The sequence below is a fragment of the Nesoenas mayeri genome (genome assembly GCF_963082525.1).
Source record: "Nesoenas mayeri genome assembly, chromosome: 10".
Taxonomy (NCBI): Eukaryota; Metazoa; Chordata; class Aves; order Columbiformes; family Columbidae; genus Nesoenas; species Nesoenas mayeri.
This window is the reverse complement of record NC_137560.1, coordinates 23,168,677-23,185,148: the sequence shown is the minus strand read 5'-3', so window position 1 is coordinate 23,185,148 and position 16,472 is coordinate 23,168,677. Positions and strand designations below refer to the sequence as shown.

Genomic DNA, 16,472 nt, shown 5'->3' with positions numbered 1-16,472 from the left:
CATGAATGAGTCACCCCTCAGTCTCCTCCAATACTAACGTGACCATCTGGATGGTCAAAGAAATAATACTAATAGAATTAGATCGTAGTAAAATATAAAGGGCCTTGGACACACTGTATTGAAGCACGTTTCTCATAATTGTAAAGAGCCTCATGAGAATGGTATCTCAGGCCGGAGAACCATCCCCAAGTGCACGGGACGTGTGAGTGTCCTTGGGCCTGGTCTGTGAATGAGTGGGAACGTAACTGACACACACGTAACATCAGTGCGGTGTGGTTTTAGTTACAATTATTGGAAAAAACATCTGACGGAACATCTTAAGTCCAGGCCCGTATCTGTAAATCCTATGAACTGGCAAGGCTAATAAAGAAGGGCTCGGCGTGCCTCGGTGAATACTGGAAAATACACTAGAGCGTGTGCTTAAAACGGCTTTAGATGTGCTCAATAATGAGAAATACAAGCGCATATATAACAAATACAAGTCTTGCTTATTTACCAAACAACATAAAAAGCTTACCTCATTTTCCACTTGCTTTAAAAACATTGTTTGCAATTGTACAAAATAGGTATTAATTAACATACGCCTGGGAAAGGTAATCACAAAAATTACTAAATACTACTTGATGAATGATGTAACAATTCTGGATCACTGCACCGCTATGAATTTACATCCTGATAGATTAAAAACTTGGTAGCAAGAATCCCAGTTCACAAAACAAAGGTTCGGCAAAGAATCGCCATAGGAAGAGATTAGTTGAATGCTCTGAAAAACAAAACAAAAGGAGAACATTATTAAATCAGTCACCTCGTGGTCTTCCCGGTTTCCGTGGCTCCCGACCTCGGCGAGCGCTCGGCCGCGGCGCCCCGGCTGCACCCGCTGCTTCCTCACCCAACCACAAAGCAGCTGCTGACCCCCTTGATTCTGAAATCAGATGATATTTAATACATTAGTAATACAGATTTAGATCAGACTGACAGCCACACAATCAAGACATTCATAAGGGAGGGCTGCATAAGGCTCCATGCTCAAGGAATGAACTCGGGTGCTTGCTCCAGACATTTCCTCGACATTCTTTTATGAAAGCAAATTTAGAAATGCAAAATATTTAGTCCAAGCATATTGTTACGGTTTCATTTAAATAATGAGAAATTACTACTTTACTTTCCAGGAATTACTCTAGGGTTGCAAACCACATCTAATTTCTTCAAATGCTTAAGTGCTAATTTTGTGCTGACTAAATATTAGGTGCCAGGAAATCAGAGACAGGAGAACTGTATCATGAGAATTCCTTCATAGACCATGAGAGGCACTTTCGGAAAATTGAGGGGGAAAACCTAATTTACACACTTGGAAAGAGCTTTAATATCATTTACCAGCTCTGGAGAAAATATGATTTGACAGCAAAAGGTGAACTGGGGAAGGAGTCTCAACTTGGCTCTGTAAAGCCAAGGATTAGTAGCAGAAATTCACAACTTTGTAATCCTTAGGTGAAAATCTGAAAACATCTACTTGTATTTTAAAAAATACTTTCATTTTATATTTCTAAAAACATTTAATATCTTAAATTAGTTTAGATTTTAATGTAATTGAGTCGGCTTCATAAATAATTATTTCCAGTAGATGGCAGCATCAAGCTGTAGAACAGATTGCAGTATTTAAAATATATTTAAAATATTCATGAGTGGGCATTAACCATGGAAGAACTGTCCATTCTGGAACTGGAACCCCCTATTTAAAGGAAATAAATCTTCTTCTTTGGTGTCACCATAAACCATCAACTTTTTCAGTAAGAGCAACCCATTAACTGGCTGTTTTACAGTTCTGATGTACCCTTCAAACTCGAGCAATGTCTGTGACCCCTCCAGAACGTGTGTGCCTAAGGCAGCACCCCCGGCTCAGGTGAGTCATCCCAAATAGGACTCACCACTGAGAAATACTTTCTATGCCTTAAAATCCAACTTCAGGCTGACTCTTTGCCCAGATTCTGGCCATCGCTTCCCCGGTACTGAGCCGCCCAGATGTTACCCCAAGCACTGCTGGTGTCTCGGAGCAGCCCTTGGTGTGGAGGGGAGGTCTCCATCCACGCGTCATGCTGCACAGCAGATCTAGGGAACCAAAGACCACAGAGAGTTACATGTGGGGAACTGCAGCAGGTCTGTGGAACCCTTGACAGAAAATATGAGAGATCAGCCTTGAGATATGAAGATTTACCCTTGAGAAGGATGGGAGTAAAGGAGTATCCGGAGAGAGGAGAGATGTCCCCATGAGAGAGAAGGGGATAGAAGAATAACATGGATGATAGAAAAATTAACCAATGAGATGTTAGTGCTGTAACTTGTAACCAATAGTGAAAAGACACATGAACTGGTAGAATTGTATAAAAATGCACTTGTAGCAATAAATGGCATCTATTACTTTCATCTTGAAAGAACTTGGTCCATGTTGTTTGTCCGTCTCAACCGCGACAGTTACATTTCCCTTGGTGATCTCAGACCAGTTCAGACTTCAAAGGGCTTTCTCTTTACTTACCTTTCTCAGTTAAGACAATCTGTGTTTTAACCTTTATTAGTTCTGCTTCCTCAGATTCTTCCACAAGCTGAGACTACACTGACTGTCCTTACAGGAACAAAAGTGCAAACAGGTTGCTAAGATTTGCCAAAAAGGTACAAAACTGCCCCAAGAGCCTGCTGACTTGTCCCTTGTCACTCTCCCGGACTACAAGACCCAGGGAGGGCACTCACACCTGATTTGCAGGAGGTTTTTACACACCCCACCTGTTCTCATTCTCCTTCTTGCCAGGGCGCTGAGAGCGCCTGTGAGACGGCAGCGATCCGAGACCCATCAGACCCCCGTGACCCAGCTGTGCGCTGTGGTCAGTGCAGGCACCGAGAATTTCCTGCAAGACCCATGTCAAGGGGGCTCCACTCCCTTCTGTGGACACCAGCGTTACTCACCGTGATGATCACTCCCGCATATTTACTTCTATTACTTTTCCTCTTAACTTCGCATTCATAATTCCACATTTTACCCACCCTTTGTGGTACATTTTATCGTCCGCCCCCACCCCCAAAGTCAATCTTCCATAAGCAGCGGCATTTTAAGAGTGCTAGAATCGAAACAACCTACCCAAATCCAGAATTATGTTAGCAATCTTCAACTGGAAGGCTTATTCCTTAAGATGACTTGAAAATAAAAACCATTATAAAGCTTTATTAGATCAAATCGGTAGCTAAGTGCATGTCAACTACAAAGCAAAGCTGAAAGGTGCCCTGCCGCATGTTGGACGTGATGCTAAACGAGATGCTAAATGATAGCAAACAAATGTAAGTTATTCTGCTGAGATTCACTGGCTGCCCAAATTAATGCCGCAAAATTAATCTTCTCAGTGTTTTGGAATAATATAGATTGGGTAGAGGTGAGACCCACAAGCAACCAGGAAGGAGAAACTGATGACAGCATGTTAATTTTTTGTTCCACCTACTTAGTCAATTGGTTCTATATAAAACTTCAGGGGTGCTGCTGAATCGAGTGCAGTGACTTGTTTCTTCATTATTATTTTGTATCTAGCAAATCAAATCCAAATTTGTAGCACTTCCATGAGAACCAAAAGAAGAGCGTTGGTCACATATGTTAAGCGTCACTTTGTAATCTCCTTGCACAAACCACCAAACCAAACCAAAATCAAAATGGTTTAATGTAATTTATTTGAAATGCTTCCAGAAATGTTTTAAGGCTATTATTTAAAAAAAAAGGCCAATACACACATTCATTCTTTCTTATCTACCTGAACACTTGACATGCTCATTTTGCTGAACGGGTTTTACGAACAGGGTTCATCACCTAATCTGCCTTCCTGTCCCTTTTGTTCCGCACTCTCCCCTTCTCCCATCTTCACTGCCAGACTCGCTCAGCTCTAAAAATGAAGCAGTTGAAATAAATTACAAAGCCTGAAACAGAAGAGAAAATTGAGTTTTTTGAAAAACTATAAATACAGAAATATGTTCTAGAGGGTAAAAATGGCATTTCTTTAAAAAATAAAAATAGCTTGGTTTTCTATTGTTTATCACCTTGTCACACTGATCTCTGTAATGCGCATCAGCATATATACATGTACGATACTTGACATCTACTGTTTTCTGTAAACTTGTAGAACACAAGAAAACGTTTTTGGCAATAACAGCAGTTTTTCTACTTCTGTTGGTACGCGCACTTTGCACAGGTTATCACGGATCATTTCAACTCTTTAATTTATCATTTCCATAGCTCGCCATACAGCACTGCCATCATTTCTTATACTAAGAAATCAAATATAACCCAGGGCTTCCTGAAAAGTACCAGGATGTGGAGTGGTTTAGACTGCATTTCAGTGACCCATAGCTCCTCATCATCATGAGATTAAATCAGCCACTAGCAAACACAGTAACATTTCCAATTACAGCAGGAGATAAAATGCAATAAAACCTTTTAAAACAAAACTCAAGAAAAACATAAAGGATGTAATACATCCTAAAGGAAAAGCAATTCCCTTTTTGTTTAAGCTTTCTCTACATAATCCCATAGGGTATTTGTAGAGCACCATTTATACAAAATTGTCAGTTTAAAAACCAACTACATGTAATTGTAAACAGACAGTTACAGAAAATTCAATGTTTTAACATTAGTTCAGTGGTGTTTAAAACCAACAGTGGAGGTCAGTGGAGTGCAAAATGCTGAAGAGGGCCTATTCACAAGCGGAAGCTTTTTCCCATTCTTATCCTGTTTGGGATTAAAAAAAAATTATATATATATATATATGTATATATATATGGCACTGAAAGCAAACTACCAGCTTATTTACAATACCCAGTATTCTCAGCATTTCATTGAATTCAGTGCTGGCTGTGGAGGTGGGTTTGGTTTGGGTTTTTTCCGTTGATTATTTTTAGCATTACATACTCTGATAAATAATCCGTAGCACTACGCTGCCCACTTGAACTGACCCGACTGGAAGAAGTGTGGCTGCTGAATCTTAGCACAATGCTTCATTTTGAAAAATGAATCCCTAAAGAGCTGCTGGTTACAGGGCCCGCTGTTCCTAGTTCTCGTTGATTTAACACCCAGGAGTTCAGACGGGTTATTGCAATATGTTTTTCTTTTTTCCACAAAACTATTTTTTCCTTCCATGCCTTTATGAAAAATTAGGATCTTGATACCCACCCTGAAACCCCATTTTAAGTCCACATCTTCAGCTGCCCCATTAAAGAGCAAATAAAGTACTTTAAAAATTATGAAGAGATTCTTTATGTAATGCACATATAAACAGTAGTTTAGAGATTCTTTTTACAGCAGGACATTGAGAATAACTGGTCAAGTACCTCGTTCATCCACCTTAGATGTTTATGGAACATAATCACAGGACATGAGTTGCAAGAGATTCCAGCTTATACAGATGGGCAGTTACAGTTCTACGTTCATGGGTACGAACACAAGGAGGCTGCACTGACACCGTCACAAATAATATCTCAAAAGTGCTTCTCCAAATGGTTCCGTGTCTGGAATGCAAATACTGCACAGGTAAGAGACAGATTTTCTTCCACGAACTGTTGAGTTTTTGTCAAACGTTGGTTTCTATTTGTTTCTCATTTCCACAAGAGTTTGTCTGCTCCATGCGCTCGCAGTCGGCGCCGACCTCGCTGGTGTCCATGCTCCAGTCGGACTCGCAGTCCGAGTGCTCCATCTGCTCCAGCGCCGTTTCTGCGGGGGCAGCTCTGCTGCCGTCTGCCGACAAAAGGAAACGCGTGTCCGAGCTCGGCACGCCAGCCGTGCCCGCACACAAAGCCTTCTCTTTGGCCTGCCGGATGCAGTTGAGCCACTGCTGTTTGTTGAAGGAGTCATTGGCTTGGAGAGCGTGCGACTGGCTTTGAGACCCATTCTTGAGGCTGACTCTGAAGAAGTTTTTGACTGAAAGAAACAATACACATCAAAACACTGAATTCTTTGGCTGAATGGTTTTTATAATAAATGAGTATATAAAAATAACAGAATCTGCAGAATCTCTGACTTGTGGTGTTTTCCTGCCAATCGCATGTCAGCCCAGAGGGAAGAGTCAAGGTATTGCCTTGCTTTGTGGGACAGGAACACAGAACACCACAAACACTTCTAATAATTTCTGATTGCTGAATTAAACAATGTTGGTTCTGCTGTGCGTGAACTCCCCATAAAGCTCCAGTGAACAAGCAGGATCAAGGCTGCCCCCACACATCAGCGCCTCTGCTCCTGCTCCTCTGCAAAACACATTTCCAGAACCTTCACTCAATTCTTGCGTTGTCTCTGTCATTCACTTCACAAAGAAGCGAACACATACAAAACCCCCTCAACGTTTTCACAAGACAGGTGAGATTCAAACACCCTTGTAATAGAAACAAGCATCTTTATAATATGCTTTAAGAGCAGGACATGAACTCTTACGTCTTGATATTAATAGGAATAGCTGCAGTCTTATTGCTGAGCACTACGTTAATTACCTGTCAGCTGAAAGACTTAGTTATGGAACAGCAAGCAATATTTCCCTTGTATGAGAAAAGCCACACCAGCTAAGGCTTTTCTTAAGATTTCAAAATACACTTGCTTATCATTTTGTGCTTTTGCCACTGTATTCTACATATTCTTCTCAATTCAGTACAGAGAAATCCCTTTATCAATATAGTGAACTTTGAGGAAAGATCTAAACTAAGCAAGTTACAATCTAATAAAGCAGCCTGCAATAAAAATCAAGATGTTGGATGTGGATAACGTGGAGTTTAGAGAGAACCCCCTGCCGCCCCACTGGCAGGCGTGTGAAGGTTCTAGGGAGCCTACGGCAGCAGATAAGCAGCAAAGCGCAGCCGTACTTCTCTCGTTGTTGCTGAAGGCGCCGCGGATGGAGCCGCCCAGCCGCACCTCCCCGTCCGGCAGCTCCTCCAGCAGCAGGTCGCGCACGGGCAGCGGCGGCCGGTACAGCTGGAAGCAGAGCTGCTCGCCCTGCGCCACCGCCCGCGTCAGCACCAGCACCTCCTCAAACAGGAACACGTGCAGCTTCTGCAACAGGGCCAGCAATAACAACACGTTACTCCTTTGGTACAACACCATTAAACAGAAGTTATTTAAACTCTAGTACTGCATATCCTTCTGTTTTCAATAGCTGGAATAAATAAGGATTTCTCTCTTCCCTCTATTTCAAAGTCCTATGGCTTGACAGCAAATGACTATGTCTTAATATCTATCCTCCTACTGTCTGCAGAAACATGCTACAGAAAAGTGCTCCCCATGCTGAAAGATGCATTTCAAATCCTGATTACTTACTTAGTTTTTTACCAAAACTTCCTTAAGTTCAGTTAATGAGAAAAAGATCTTTTTTCATTGTTTGTCCACTCAAAATTTCACATTGTTTCTATTTAATTGTAGGAAAAAAGAAATCCAAGAATGACTGGTTTCTCTTCTGTTACCATCTACTAACCTGCACGGTTTGAGGTTTTTTGACAAGAGAAAGCTCGGTTTGTGACACCAACAGCGCAGACCCTGGAATTCACAGCATCAAATACCAGATTTCTCTGGTCAATAAATTAACTTTGACTTCAACAACTAATCAAGTGAAACATTCTTAATAACCACAGCCTTTGACAGACTTAAAATTGGTTAGTACATTTTGTGGGTCATTATAAACATTACGTTATAAACATAACATTTTTTCTTTCCTTTTTTAGATTTTCCTGCAAGTTTTATTGAAATCTATCATATTTACAACCTGGCCGGGATATTGTGAGGTCTCCTTAAGAGACACAGACACATTTACTATCTCCATATAGAGATATTTGACTGCCAACAAAAAAGATGCATGTTATATATAACAGCAAATATTGATCAACTCCATATTTATGGGAGGGTGTGCACACCCACAGCGCTTTCAGCCGCCATGCAAAACGAAGGTATCTTTAATTGATGACTAAATATTTATTTCTTACCACTCCTCGGTTGTTCTTCAGTTCACCGTGACAGCACAAAACTCGTGAATTGTCAATCAGTGCGTCTCTCTGTCCTTCTTCCAGATAAATCAGCCTCTCTTTGTAATACTGGCACTCGGATTCACCTGTCTTCACGTTGATCTCAGCCACTATGCCCTGAATTATATTTATCTACAGAAAAATAAGGAAAACACATGAACTTTCGTTACACCAATATTCGCAGCTATTGCCCAACAATTTGGGCTGTATCTACCAAAAAATACATTTTAATTCACAGTATATTCTTCATTAATGTTTTGCAGACCAGTCCGTTAGAGTATTAATACTAGCAACAGAATTAAGCAGACTACAGTGTACAAAGACACTTCGGTTTGTCTTTATCACTTTCTCTGGCAATGGCTTAAAAATCTGATACTTACTTCTTTATATCAAGCCCAAATAGACAGAATTAAGATATTTAAAAGCAGAAGAATACTGATGATCTTTATTTATTTATTAATTTAGAAGTCTGTTTCAAACAGCTACAATAAACTCATTTACTCACAGATACACATTCGCATGTGTGTGAATATTATTAGATTATATATGTGTATATATGTATATGGAAAAGAACAGAAATCTTAGAAGCCTTTCAAAATATCTGACTCAGGTCCCTTTCTATTAATAAGGAAGTTTAAAGCTTTGGATTTATCGCTCTGGTTTTCCTTCAAAACGTGCAATACTATTCTGAATAAAAACCAGAATGAAGGCAAACCAGCACCATTCCCACGGTGAGAATGAATCCAGATTCAGAGGCTATGCCAGGGAATAAATCTCATCTAAGTGATCTAAAACCTCAACAGGAACCTCCACATTACCCAACTTAGATTAGAAAGGAAAATTACACTGAAAGATAAATATGAAATGGACAAGGATCAGACAAGAGCTCTGGAAAACACCTCCCATCCTCCCCTTTTTTTGTTGTTATTTTGCTATCAAAATCAGATTTAATTGGAGATTTAATTTGGGCTAGGTATTTCATGTATTAGTTTGGGCTGTTAGCATCAGTATTAGCATTTCCATATTTTATGTAGTGCCCCTTGATTCATTAATAAGCTGAAAGTGCTACAATCTCCCAAAAAATCCCAAAGCCAAGAATAACTCACAGCTTCTTCCAGGTGCTGCTGATCCAGGTGATCGTTTGGTGTGTGTCTCAGAATCTCTCGGAGCAGTAACGGGTACTTAACCAAACGGCTTCTCGGGATGTCAAGGAAATTCCAAAGGTCCAGTTTGCGACTGAAAGGCGACTCCAAGCAGCGCTGCAGGAAATCCTGCACTCGGTGGTCCTGCTTCTTGTGATCCAACAGCGCTTTGGCTGCCACTTGGTTGCTGCAGTAGCTGTCGTAGGAGTTCAGGCACGGGAGCTGAGGAAAGGAAGAAATTATTGGAAGTCATTCAGGATGTCAGAACTCATGGCAGGAATCTTTTAGCTGGAGGTTTATCCACCATTTCTTGATGATGTTTCCAACATTTATAAGGTTCACAAGGGTCCTCTGAGCACCTTGTTTATCACTTAAACCATCAGGAAGTACAAGCTTAACCCTTATTTTCTAGAGATCACCAGCATTATTCCAAAGCATTAAAAATACCCATGACAAGCCTGAGCGCTACTCAGTGCAGACAACAGTCTGATTTTAGTTATGAATGGAAATTAAAGCTGAGGAATGAGCAATCCCAGATCTGGCTTTCTTAGATAAGCAAACTTCTGTAGTCAAACTTCTATATTGACCTCAAGAACCACGACCAAACTGACAGAACTGTGCCTTAAATCTGAAAAAAAACCCCTAGCTTATATGTAGCTTAGATCAACATATCCATTTATAAAGCCTGCTGTGCTAACACACAATATGTGTCAAGTCTTCAACAAAAGAAATTAGACTCACACATATTTGGATCAAGAGAAGTTCACTGGTGTTCAAACTCAACAGAAAACACACATTTAACATCACTTTATGCAATAAAAAAATACAGAGATACTAGTAGTTGCCTTACCTTTTTAAAAATACCTCAATAATATATTTTTGACATGGAAATTGTCTGATAAAAACTATATTTGCAGCTCCAAAGTAAAGTCCCCAAATGAATTAAATCTCTGACTTACCCAGCCCACAAGGATATGGCCAACATGTTCTGTTGATCCATCAGGTTTCCTGACTTCTTGAAGTCGCCTAAGAAGATCTGGATCCCGATTAAAAAAGAAGAGAAACTTCACTTACTGAACCAGGTGACGATAAATCTTTGTGCAATACTAACGCAGACAAAGATTATTTGAGTTTTACCTTCATGTAGAGGAATCAGAGAGTCCAGCGTTCCAAAAATTTGGTTCAACTCTTGCTCTGTCATTATGGAAAGTTTAAGCATTGGGTCATGATAAGCCTGAAATGAAAAAAAGGGAGCTCTGTAGTTACTATAGCACTGATAGCTGATAAATTAGTGAGAGCATTTACAGCTCCCTCTAAGTAAAAACTGACCAATTGCTGAGAATACTTTAAAGTTTCATAATGATATCTTAAAGCATCCATTTAATATTTTTAAAAAACGAAACCAGCACATTCGAGTGTTTCAGAAAGAACAGGAAAACAGAAATGTTTTGGGTTTTTTCCCCCCTTACTGTCTTGGCAATTACAAAAAGCAAGGATTATTTCAAAAGTGACACGAACCAATGCAAACTCTTTGTCATGATTTGGGTTTTTTTAGAAAAAAAACATACCTTCTTTGCTAACTTCAGATCTTCTATCAAGTCTTCTTCTCCCTGGGAAAGTTCAAAGATAGCCTGGAAAAAGAGACACAAATATTCTAAAATATCTTTATTTAATCTCTCCTCAACTTGCTGAGTTGACATCACATTCTGAACAGCCGTTTTTATCCCATGGAGCAGAGTTTCTCTGCTAAATCTAACGGCAGGAAGAGGCCGGTTGAATCTGGCACGTCAACCAACGGTCAGCCAGGTCAACCAGGGGCTGGGGCCGCATCCCGAGGCTGCCACACTGGAGCGCTGGGCCCATGCGAGCCCACGAAGCTCAACCAGGCTGAGCACAAGGTCCTGCAGGTGGGTCGGGGCAATCCCAAGGACAAATGCAAAGTGGGCGGAGGATGGAGTGACAGCAGCCCTGAGGAGAAGGACCTGGGGGTTCTGGCTGACGAGAAGCTCAACATGATCCGGCAATGGGCACTTGCAGCCAGAAATCAGCCATGTCCTGGGTGCACCAGGAGGCCAGCAGGTCCAGCTCCGGGACCCGCAAGGTAAGAAGAACATGGAGCTCCTGGAGAAGCTCTGCTGGGAGAATGGGCTGAGGATTGGGGTGTTCAGCTGGAGAAGAGAAGCTCCGGGAGACCTCACAGCCTCCGGTACCTAAAGGGACCTACAGGAAAGCTGGAGAGGGAGTTTTCACAAGGGCATGTAGTGAGAGAACAAGGAGCGATGTCTTTGAATGGAAAGAGAAGAGATTTAAACTTCATTTAAGGAAGAAATTCTTCCCTAGGAGTGTGGTGGTGAGAGCCTGGCCCAGGCTGGCCAGAGAGTGGTGGATGAACCATCCCTGGAGACATCCCAGGCCAGGCTGGACGGGGCTCTGAGCACCCTGAGCTGGTGAAGATGTCCCTGCTCATGGCAGGGGGGCACTGGAGAAGCTTTAAGATTGTTTCCAACCGAACCCATTCTCTGATTCTAAATAAAGGCTTTATTCCATGCAGAATCACATGCAGTATACTTTAAAAGACAGCTATATCAAATTGTTCATAAAATGCTTATCTGAAAAAAGCCACAGAATTGATTTATTTCAAACAGACGTGTTTCCAGATGGGGGAGTTCTCCTTGCTGTGATATTTTGACTCATCTTAACCATTTATACAACCATTTGCATAGGAGTTTACTGTGTTCCATTTTAAGCCATGCAGTGGTAGAAGCTCTACACGGTCTAATGAGTGAAGGGCAGATCTTCAAAACATATCTTTAGTACTGAGCACTTTTAGTCTGGTACCAGTTCATGCTTTTGTTATGAAGACTGAGCTCTACTTACCTGGCAGATATTCTGTTGGGGGCTGCAGAATGAGAACCAATATAAAGCACAACTCCCAGGCAAAATTTCCTGGAATACAGCTCATTTCCCTGGGCTCTAGAATGGTCCTGAGTCCTGCCTCGAGGCAGCAGTGACTGTCAGGCCATGCAAACAGCTTCTACAGTTCATTTTTCCAATAAGCTGCCTTTGAAGTTCTCAATTTTAAAAGTTATTTCCTAAGGATTCTTGCACAATGTCAAAAGCTGTGCAAGAAATGCTTGATGTTCCTTTTGTTTGATTTACAACTCAGCCCCTGAAGCATTCTCAGAGAGATTGTTACAAAGCTTGTTGATACTGCTGGAAATTTCTGTAGAGGCAAAACCAAACCCCTTGATTCCACGGGAGCTCTGTCACTGGCTGTAACATGAACTATTTAGAATTTGTCATGTACGACACATTAAAACAACAGATGTACTCTTTTGTGCTTTGCAAGATGCCCTTTTGATCAATATTTCATCTTTCTAGCACTGAAAACTTCCTCAAAGGGAAGGGAAATGATTGTGCAGTTCTGTGCATGCGTATCCCTCGATGAGCACCTGTTCCTGAAATAGCATGTTCTTCTGTCCTTACTAAAACAGCGCAATGAACCAGCAAAGTATCAACCAGCACTACAGAAATGGTCATACAGAACAAGCACACGTGCAGCAAATCACAACACATCTTAGTAACTTCACATTTATTAAGGAACTATGATGAGCTGATTTTTAAAAATAATATGTTCATCTGATATCACTTGAATTGTAAAGACAAGGGGTGAAATTCTGCTTCTAGTGGAGTTGGTGATGTTCCGTTTAACTTCAGGAAAGCTTCAAGCACTACCCCAGTGCCCAGCAGCACTCCTCAGCTCTGGGCTTGAAAAATGACTTTTGAACATGGCATTTCTAGTAAAAAACCAAAAAAGATACCTCTTGCCGCTTGATTTCTTTGGAGGTCAGCATGGGATTGACGCAAACATCGAAGGTCTCGCTCCACAGTTTGCTGTCTCTGCGCTTGGTGTGAGCAGGGGCCACGTTCCGGGCCCACGGCCGCGGGCTGAACAGGTCGGGGCGACTGTCGCTGCGGAAACTGATGGAACGCTGCAAAGCCAGACAAGAACGCGCTTCAGTGGTACAGCGGTTTGGCAGTACACAGGTTTTTAATACATCTTTATGGAAGGGCAGTGTTTCCATTCCTGCAGCAAACTATTGCCATGGCCTGTTCAACACATTTAAAACACTATCCAATGCGTCCATATACCATGCAACAAAAATGAACTACAGGGGTAAGGGCAGAATGGTACAACACACCAACATAGCTGAGCAAACACAAAGTTTCAGTTCAGTAAAAAGACAGGAATTATTCATGCATTACATATGTCTGCCTCATTAGACCTCTAATACTTACCAATTTAGAATTAATGCAAATTTTGGAGACCAAACTAGTACGAATGATTTTTTTGGTTCACTTTGGAAGCAAGATTCAGTTGTTACACAGGAACTCTGCACAGCCTGGCAGCTGAACTCACCGCGTGTATCAGCTCAAGCCAACAGAATTGCTGGGGTTGGTTTATTTTTGGGGGGTGGGATTACTCTAAGATGTCTGTACTGAGAAACAAAAGGTTCTACCTCAAGGGTAGCAGATGAAAAGGTGCATTACATCAAAACTGCATTAATGGTTTAAGAAATAAGCGTTTTCTCAGTTGGTCAGAAAGAGGGTTCATGAAGCGAGATTGCCCATCAGCACCTTTCCTCATTCCCTAACAAGTGTCTTGCTACCTGACGGCAATACTGGGGTTTCTTGGTAAACTGTTAGAATCATGAAAGATCTGATGGGTAGAATCATTCCAGATCTGTCCATAAGCAGGATCAAGTAACTAGTGCTAGAATGCTCTGAGCAAACCGGTTTTGATACATGAAGAAACCATTTCAACTGGCACCATCCTGCCTCGTGTGATGTGCAATGAGATCAAGAAACTCATTCACACAGAAAGGTGTGAAAGGGGTATCTGGTTGAAAACAGAGGAATGATCACATTACTTTTCAGGAAAAGATACGTTCATGTTCAGATTAGAATGTCTATGTCAATATTCACATTTTAATGTTTATGACAAGCAACAAGCCAGATTCTTTTCACACCACCTGCTCCTAATTATTTCTTAGCACTTGAAGAAAGGCATTAAACAGTCAGTGCTGGCAGATCCAAACTGGAAACACCAGCGCTGGGTTCTGCTGGTGTAGAATCACTATCAGTGGTTCTGGAGCCGCTGAGCTCTGGTGACGTGCACCAGCATCTCTGTGTCCATCATGTGCTCTGCTCCTAAACTTCAATAAGAACAAGTCCAATTTTAAGTGAGGCTTGAGAGTTCTATTTGCGTGTAGACTCTTCGAAGGAGTTCAGGCTACAGATGGATACTTTATGCTCTCATTGTTTTATTTTGAAAATATTCCCTTCTTGCTTCCTTAAAATTAGAGGCTTCTTTTTGAGCTCTTACCTCTGAAATGCCTCAAGCATTTCACATTGGCAAAATACTCCACATTTTTGTTGTCATTTAAAACATGCCTTACATAACACAATCATCTTTCAATTGCCTTGGGGAAGAATATTTAAAACAAAACAAATTCTCTTCATTTCCAGGTGGAAAGCCACATATACAGAGTACAATATACGAACAGAGCAAGACAGAAATGCTTGCAACAGCAGGACTTGCAGCAAAGCCACTGTTTGCTCTCCTATTTTGGTGAAAATTTGCCCTGAAACACATTTATGTAGTGCTCACCTTGGGAAGCTGCTGCTACATCCATGAAAAGACAGTTTGTTTTCGACAGCGTAAATCAAACCTTATTAAATACGCTAGTGTGCTGGACAACGCAGTCTCAGGGCAGCGGCTCCCGCAGGACAGCGCAGGGACGGAGACGAAGCGCCGGCCTCACAAGTAGTTCAGCCAAAAATGAATTCACTATGCACACCCTTCACAACTGGAACTAATGTAAGGCCCTTCTGCTTCCTAGAAAACCACCACCACCAAATAATAGAGTTCTTTCCCATAACTTTATTTGTCGTAAGTCTCCCAAGCTCTAGGGTGGTATTTCTTGCCTCCTTAACAGATAGCTTCAGTAATAATGCTCCAATTAAGTTAACTTTGATCATTTTTAATACATTCAAGGTATTTTTAAATTTCCTCTCAACAAAGAAATTAGGCTTGTTAAATAATTTTCTTTGGATGTTATACATGCCTCCTTACAAGAACCATTTTAAAGAGGAATCAGTCCGGCTTTCCAAGCCAGACCCACCAGTATTGCAGCTCCCAGCTGGTCACACTCGTGATCACCATCAGGAGTGGAATGCACAAATGTTGTGTGTCTGAAGACACAAATCCTTTATAAATTAAAGTTCCATTAGTCTCTAAGTATGTTAAATGTTACGCACCTCCTCTATAATATAGAAATTGAAATTATAAAATTATTTCATTTCTAAACTGCATTTCAAATCTGCTTGACCTGTGTTGATTTTCATCATTGGCTTTGGAAAATGACCTTTTCTTTGTTTCCAATTGTTCACAAACTCTTTTGTTTAGGCAGGGTCAAAGGTCACTCCACAGAAGGAAATTCAGCAGTCCTATATGACTAACGATACCAAAAATAACATTTTCAAAGAAACCAACCAAAACTAATAGAAAGTGTCACGGAACATTCTGTTCATCCAAAAGCAATCGTAATCCTTTAGTATAACAACTTTCATATGCTATAGGTGCAATAGTCTTTTACTGGTTATGAAAACCCACCAGTCGTCTGGCTGGAGGAGTGGTTTCTGAGGGGAGAGTCCTAAGTCGAGTGGTTCTGCAGTGGGAAGTTGCCTGGACCTGTCGCGGGGTGTGTGTGCACATGTGCAGCTCACACTCCCATGCTGGCTTGAGAGTTTGGGAATGTATATGTGTTCTCCTGGCAGCGCCACAGCTGGGTGCAGCGCCACAGCTGGGTGCAGCGCCACAGCTGGGTGCAGCGCCACATTTACTGGGATTACCTGGAGCGTCTGGCTGAAGCGCTTCAGCGGGGTGGCCCGGACCGGGGGGATGAGACTCGCCAGGGAGGTGACTCTGGAGAGCGGTTTGACCCGTTTGGTGCTGGGCTCCTGGAGGGGGAGCACAAGGGAATGGAAAAAAAACAAGGGGAGTGTGAGCATCGGCACATAAACATCATTGCCAGTTCTGCTGATCATCCTAAGAAAGCGTTCGTCAAAAGAGACTTTGTAAGCCTGGTGTATAATTAGGGCAGGAGATAAACAACAGCAGTTTCACGCGGTGACAGTGACAGGTTACTCTTGGCTGGTACATATAGAACCTGGGAACAGCTAAAAAATGCAACGATGGAGAAGCTGACATGGTGGGAGCAGGTAACAGGGAGAGGTAAACAAAGACAA

General features: G+C 41.6%; 1 protein-coding gene across 2 annotated transcripts in view; it reads right to left on the bottom strand.

Annotated features, from left to right (window-relative positions):
* Positions 1–5,594: 5,594 nt before the first annotated feature.
* The window catches only part of ARHGEF3 (Rho guanine nucleotide exchange factor 3), a gene marked incomplete at both ends in the record, with an annotated part of 81,394 nt that continues 70,516 nt past the window's right edge, over positions 5,595–16,472 (bottom strand). For both annotated transcript variants that reach the window (XM_080350416.1, XM_080350417.1), the window contains 9 exons: positions 5,595–5,941; positions 6,871–7,057; positions 7,981–8,151; positions 9,126–9,383; positions 10,121–10,197; positions 10,299–10,395; positions 10,730–10,792; positions 12,983–13,153; positions 16,077–16,184. In XM_080350416.1, the coding sequence (XP_080206542.1) occupies positions 5,595–5,941; positions 6,871–7,057; positions 7,981–8,151; positions 9,126–9,383; positions 10,121–10,197; positions 10,299–10,395; positions 10,730–10,792; positions 12,983–13,153; positions 16,077–16,184 (1,479 nt within the window). The remainder of the gene's footprint in view (positions 5,942–6,870; positions 7,058–7,980; positions 8,152–9,125; positions 9,384–10,120; positions 10,198–10,298; positions 10,396–10,729; positions 10,793–12,982; positions 13,154–16,076; positions 16,185–16,472) is intronic.